This window comes from Anneissia japonica, unplaced genomic scaffold (genome assembly GCF_011630105.1).
Source record: "Anneissia japonica isolate Jap-2015-1 unplaced genomic scaffold, ASM1163010v1 scaffold284967_len33173_cov135, whole genome shotgun sequence".
Lineage (NCBI taxonomy): Eukaryota > Metazoa > Echinodermata > Crinoidea > Comatulida > Comatulidae > Anneissia > Anneissia japonica.
The window spans coordinates 1-6814 of NW_022749507.1; the positions used below are offsets into that span (position 1 = coordinate 1).

At 33.7% G+C, this 6814-nt stretch overlaps 1 protein-coding gene and 1 long non-coding RNA gene across 2 annotated transcripts in view; both read right to left on the bottom strand.

Moving 5' to 3' along the window:
- Positions 1-1020: 1020 nt before the first annotated feature.
- The window catches only part of LOC117121106, an 8088-nt gene continuing 2294 nt past the window's right edge, over positions 1021-6814 (bottom strand). The window contains exons 2-3 of the long non-coding RNA XR_004447480.1: positions 1842-1951; positions 1021-1452 (exon numbers count right to left, since the gene is read on the bottom strand). This is a non-coding gene — a long non-coding RNA (uncharacterized LOC117121106). The remainder of the gene's footprint in view (positions 1453-1841; positions 1952-6814) is intronic.
- Positions 3089-6814, bottom strand: part of LOC117121105 — a 5883-nt gene continuing 2157 nt past the window's right edge. Inside the window, exon 3 of the mRNA XM_033266208.1 lies at positions 3089-6710. Within this exon, the coding sequence (XP_033122099.1) occupies positions 3788-6703 (2916 nt within the window). The 5' untranslated portion in view covers positions 6704-6710 and the 3' untranslated portion in view covers positions 3089-3787. The remainder of the gene's footprint in view (positions 6711-6814) is intronic.

Sequence of the window (6814 nt, forward strand, 5' to 3'; positions counted from 1 at the left end):
GCAAATTTTCCCCGCGTGCTTTTTTCATGGATAAATAAACATCACTGCTTTACACATGGATGCCTCCCATACAAAAAAATTCTATAGAATTCTATCAAAAAAAAACTATAGAATGTCTATAGCATAATTGTTTAGAAAATCTATAGAAAATTCTATAGAAATAACTATAGAAGCCCACTATAAAAAGTCTATTAAAAAGCTATTAAAACTATATTAAAAATCTATTAAAACTCTATTAAAAATCTATTAAAACTATATTAAAAATCTATTAAAATTATATAAAAAAACTATAAAAAATTTATAAAAACTCTATAAAATATATATTAAAACTATATTAAAAGACTTACAAATCTATAAAAATTATATAAAACACTATGAAAATTCTATTAAAAATCTATAGAATTTCTATGAAAATTTTATATAAAAAAAAACCTTAAAAAAACTATAGAAAATCTATAAACAATTTTATAAAAACCACTTATAAATCTATAAACATTTTATAGAAAAAACCTATAAAAATACATTAAATATGCGAATAGAAATTCTATACAATTGTATAGAAAGTGTATATAAATTGAAGATTTTATATAGAAAATCTGTGTATTCTATAAAAAAAAAAAAAGTGGGTGAAAATTCTATTAAAAATCTATAGAATGTCTATGAAACTTTTATATAAAAAAAAAACTATAGAAAATCTATAAACAATTTTATATAAACCACTTATAAATCTATAAACATTTTATAGAAAAAACCTATAAAAATACATTAAATATGCGATTAGAAATTCTATACAATTGTATAGAAAGTGTACCGGTATATAAATTGAACAATTTTATATAGACAATCTGTATATTCTATAAAAAAAAAATGTTGGTGTTGTGTGTTTTTGGACAATTCAACTGGTCTTCAACTTTAACTGGCCTCAATTCCAAATTTTGGTTTTCAATGGTCCCAGTTCCACTTGGAAACAATGGCTTTAATCAACTTCTGCAGACTTACAAAATACACTATGAGTTCATATACAAACCATAATTTCTTTAATTTAAAACACCAACAAACATCATACGGTAGGGACATTATTTCCCTAGGGTCTCATTTACTAGCATACAGTACCCCTTCATTTATAATCGTTTTGCTAACGTCTTACTGCTAAACATACTGTACCTCAAATTCAAGGCTGCTTTATAGTCCGGTTTAAATATTAGCATTTTTTTGTAATGTAGTCCTAATACAAGAGTTTATTATATAAAACAATATTCAAGAACTATTTGTGTTACAGATGTGCATAAACCAGCATTCTTTGTGATATTGCAGCAGCAACTGTCCATAACCATGCCTTTTCTTGTGCGATGGTACCAAGCTAAATTAGTATGAATTATGACGTTGAACAAATCTATTTTGAAATATCGAATCACTGTGACTTGTACTAACATTTTTCGGAGTTCACTCTTGCTGAAAGATATAACAAAACAAAATCTTTAAAAAGAATACTAATGGTAAACTTATACAGTATATAGAGTGCATATTATAGAAACCGCTATTAAATGTATTACATCCCTTTATTATTGTATTGAAATAGGAGTAATATACATATATGTAGCTAATGACAGACAGCAGTTTACTTCTTTTTTAATAAAAAAAAAATTTTTTTTTTAGTTCTCAAAACAGCTTTTAGCCTACATTACAATTTCAATATCACTTAAGGCCTACATAGGCCTAATATATACACATTAAATTTGACTAAACTCTATCGTGTAAACTACAGCATCATCTATAGCATGTTGTAATAATTAATAGTACAGGACAGTAAAAATAAAACGTCAACAAAACATTATATTCACCTTTAGTAAGTCAGGTAATTTTCTGTTCCTTCATGTAGATCTTCAAACAAACATTAATATGCTTTCCTACTACAATGATTGAGTTGACTAGTTACTGAGACTTGAGAATCCTGAAATAAAGTCACCATTTATGTTGTTAGTATAGGCCTTTCTCCAAATAATGATACAATTCTTTACACTCACCCCCCCCCCCCCGGTTAACCGTAAACCGATTATTTTATTAAAGCACTATAGAATGTCAGGTAATTTTCTGTTCCTTCACAGATACGTCTTTAAACAAACATTAATGCTGTCAACTACAAGATTGAGTTGACTGGATTGAGTTTTCATTTAATTACGATAGTAACTGAGACTTGAGTATCCTGAAATAAAATCACCACTTTTAGTATAGGCCTAGAGATTTAATACATTAACTTTCTGCAAATAATAATACAATTCTTTACACCACCCCCTTTCCGGTTAACACTAAAGGTATTTTATTAAAGCATCATGGACACTCTTCTTAATCTTATGGCATGCTAGACTAGGGCAATTAACTTACAGCTTGGCTAGGCCAACAAAAGGTCCAGGTTCTAGGCCTAGCCCTATATCCTCAATGGCCTAGAGAGAACCTCAGTTCTCAGTCTCTGTACAGCGGCTAGGCTAGTATTTACCGTTACAGCTAGGCCTAGGCCTTAGGCTAGGCCAGGCGCCTCTTCATCACCACTACTACTACTAGGCCTAGGAGGAGGCTAGCGTGTCTGCTATAGAGTAGGTATGTTAAGAAAAAATTCATCTTGTTTGGATTCAAATGAAATTCATGTGACACATTCTACAGCTTTCAAACATTTAAAAAAAAATTATTTGGTTGAAATCGTCCCACTGATTGATTTAATATGATTTTTTTAAATGTTTTATTTTCCCGGAAATCTGGTATAGGAATTATGTGCAAACATTGTGACCTTTTTGACATTAATACAACTAACACAAATTATATAACAAATTAAAACTTTATTTCTAATAATATTTCTATTGTTTTTGCACAGATTTTGTACCCAAAGCACTTCACAACCCTCAACTACAAGAACCACATTTATTACTCCCTTCCCCTCCCCTCCTACTCCCCTCCCCTGATCCAGATATGAAAAGTACAGTACAGAATAAAAAGTAATTAAAAAATATATACATAGAGTAATGAGTTGTTGTCATACATTACTATCAAGATGTGTATAAGATACAGACATAGTGGACACTCCTAAAAAATGCAAATCGAACTACCCCTGTACCTTCTTTTACCACTACCATCTCCCTTCCCCACCATCTTTCCCCACCCAGCATATATACTATAACTGCACACATTATGAAGTGATTAAACAAACAAAATACCCTGTATACAGTAATGAATTGTTATGATACATTACCGTCTCTAATCTTCTTTTTAATCCCCCATCCTCTCAGATCCCGACATCCCCTTATTTAAGATATAGAATTATATCTCCAACTACACCTTACCCTCCCAATAACCTTCCAACACCTACCATGTATAACGGAACTGTACAAATAATATACTTATAGTAATTAAATAACATATACAGTAATGAGTTAATACACAATATACCCTACCCCATCCATAAAAAAATATTTAAATTTCATATATATTTATATAAAATATATATACATCACATACAAATAAAAGTTACTACCCACACCACACCCCATCCCTTCCCCAACCACTAAGGCATATATAGTATGTTTAAATACCGTACACATCAGAAAGTAATTAAATAAAAAATATATACACTAAGGTATTATACCATATACCCCAACAAACAAGATCTAATTTCATAATAAATTTCAGTATATATATTTACACATACAGGCAAAACCCTTCCCCACCCCCTCCCACTTTACATCACTTTCATCATTCTATATTTACAATTAATGCATCACAATATTTCTTTTTTAATTCATTGCAGGACCAGATCACCAACTGTCAAGTCAATGGCTAGAGAGTACATTGGGATATCATAGCTTTCCGCATCATCCTCGTACGATTCGTCAGTTCCCCAATACTCTATTCTATATACAGACTTTCCTTTGAGAAATTTTTTCACTGCGCCACAGTAAACTTCCAACTTCCGGGTCTCTGAATCGTACCAGATGTGCTGGAGGTAGCCCGATAGTTTTCCGGACATTATGACTTGAAGTTGGTCTTCAAATCCTTTCCACTCCTCTTTTTCTTTCAATAACTTATCAAGTCCTTTTGCTTTCAGTTCTTTTTCCATCTTCTTTCTCGCAGCATCATTTCTTTGCTGACCCTTATCCTCAATCCTTTTGCGAATTTCTGCCTCTACTTCTTTCGTCGTTCTCTTTCTTACTTTGCGTTGCAACCTACCAATGGAAATAGCTGTATTCATTAGACGTTGTTTTGTTGCATTATCCAGGGTATGCAGAAAAGATGTCGTTTTGTTTTTTCGCGCCTTGATTCCACATGCAATGTAGTCAATTGTGGCATTTGGTTTCATTGTTTTTCTTGCTGAGAACATCCCCATCATCTGTTCAGCCTCTATGTTGTGCAATCTAGCAGATGCTGTCTGCTCCTTCAACTCTTCCGTAATATCTATTTCAAAATATTTTGAAAATTGGCGATGAAGAACTTTGCTTGTAGCCTCCAAACACTGCTTCATCATTACAAGGAACAAATCACGATCAACTGGTTGCACTTGCATTTTGCTCGCATCAACAAGCTCTTCCCCAAAGCAGTTTACCTTAGTTGTTAGGGTAGAATATGGGTCCCTTGCAAATTTGTTGATCTTATCCATTGCATGTCTGATTATGTCGAATGCATCTAGATGATTAAGCTGTTCAACTGCACTCACATAAAATTTTCCCATCCAGGGTGAGGAGATGATCCTTCCGATCAAACCTAGCACCTGCAGTTCTATTTTTGCATGTTTTGTTTTAAACACAACAGACAAAGCTGAAGACAATTTAACGCTAGATAAACCAGAAACAAAAAGGTTGGTAAAAAAATTGTCCTTCATGAATATCTGGCCAGCAATGTGAAACAATATGTGTAGGCGATTGCCCCGGTATCTAGGTATAAAACCTTTCTTGAGGCCAGCCTTTACTAGTTCTGTTTTGAACTGCCGGGGATCACCTTTCCCATCTTTATATCTCAGTTTATTAACGTTGAAAACAATACGCTGCCCAATGCAGCCGCTACCAAACAAGGTTTTTTCTTGTATTTCCCTTTCTCTTTCAACAGCTGAAAGAGCATCCCCGCAACTTTTCGCTATTGTTTCCAATGGATGTAAGTGGCAATTTAATTCTTGAAAATTTTTCTTCCATGTTTTTTCTAACAACATTATAGTTGCATGGTTGACCGTTGCTCTATCTGTCAGGGTGTTGCTGATTGAGTCAACCAAATTCCTATGCACTGTCTCAACATTTTCATTCTTTACCATGCTATAAACATGCGCCAAGTTGTTTATTGTTTCCTTTATGTGGCTTTCATAATCGATATGAGTTCCACCAGGCAACTCATCCAGGGCAATTACCATACTTTCTACATTGGAACTGATGTATACGCCATTCACGTGAGTGCCCTCTTGAGTAGTCGCATCAAATCCAAGAGTTAAATTAGCTGATGCAAGCATGAATTGTGCGCATTGAAAATCAGAAATTGCTCCCAATTCTCGTGCCATATTCTCAGCAGAGCTTCGCTTGGGTTGGTTTACTACATTGTATCCAAATGTTGAACCAGATTTTACAATCAGTTCTTCTATATGTTGAGTTGGCACACCTAAATTCAGCATATTGTAAACTAACTCTCGCGTTTCGTTACTGAAAGTTGTGCCGTCTCTCTTGCAATTCCACATTTTTTCCTGTTCTTTAACAGCATCTTTTAAAGCCTCCTCCAACTCTAAACATTTGTTTTCTCGGAGCAGCAATGCTTCATCTTTCTCCTTTAACTTTTTTTTGAGCTCTTTATTTTCCTTTAATATTTTGTCATACTGCACCACACTCACCATTTTCTTCTTTTCCAACCGCTTAATCTTCCTCTTTGCAGCAGATCTTTCTTTTGTGTTGCTAATCAAGTCAACTTTCCTTTTCTCCTTCAACAGTCTGTCTTTCATTCGATTTAGTTCTTGCTTTAAGTACTTATTTTTAATTTGTACAGCAGATTTTCTTGTTTTTGTATTTCTTCTCCTCATTTCTGCATACTTCTTTTGAAGGCAGCGATACCTTTCTCTCCAAGTGACATTCTGTTGCAGAAGTCTCTTCTTAAAAGGTGTTAGTATACGTTTTCTTTGTAGCGACCTCACTGCAACTGTTAAGGGATCTACAGGTGTTGGCTGCAGCAGTGATAGACTAGATGGCACCTCTGTAAGTGTTTCTGTTCCAGCTGGTGGTATTTCCGGATCTAGGGGTGTTGGCTGCAATACTGATGAACTCGATTGCACCTCTATAAGTGCCTCTGTTTCAGCTGACGATGTTTCCGGATCTAGGGGTGCTGGCTCCAATACTGATGAACTGGATGGCAGCTCTGTTGAAGTTTGATTTCCAAAATCTGAAAATTTCTCATCACATATTGCCAATAATTTTGTGACTTCAAATTCTCTGTTAAAATGTTTGTATTTCTTGACTGTTCTGTTTACAAGGCTTTGGACTTTATGATAAGCAATTTTTAAGCCCATGTGATCAGCAAAATACTTTAGAGTTGAACCAACAGATTTTAACTCCATGAATTTTAACACAAGATGACCATTTAGCAAATCTTTGGCATCATCAGGAATCTTGCTATATCTTTCTCCAAATGCAACACGGCCTTCTGTAGGTGGCATTGACGGTGCAATCTTTCGTTTCTTTTTTGGTGGCATTGTTAATCTACAAAGACAAAGAGATTGAAAATATTTTTGTTTAAAAAATATATGAAATAGAAACATTAAAAACAATATTTGCAAGTTGTGGATGAATCTTTTGTATAATTG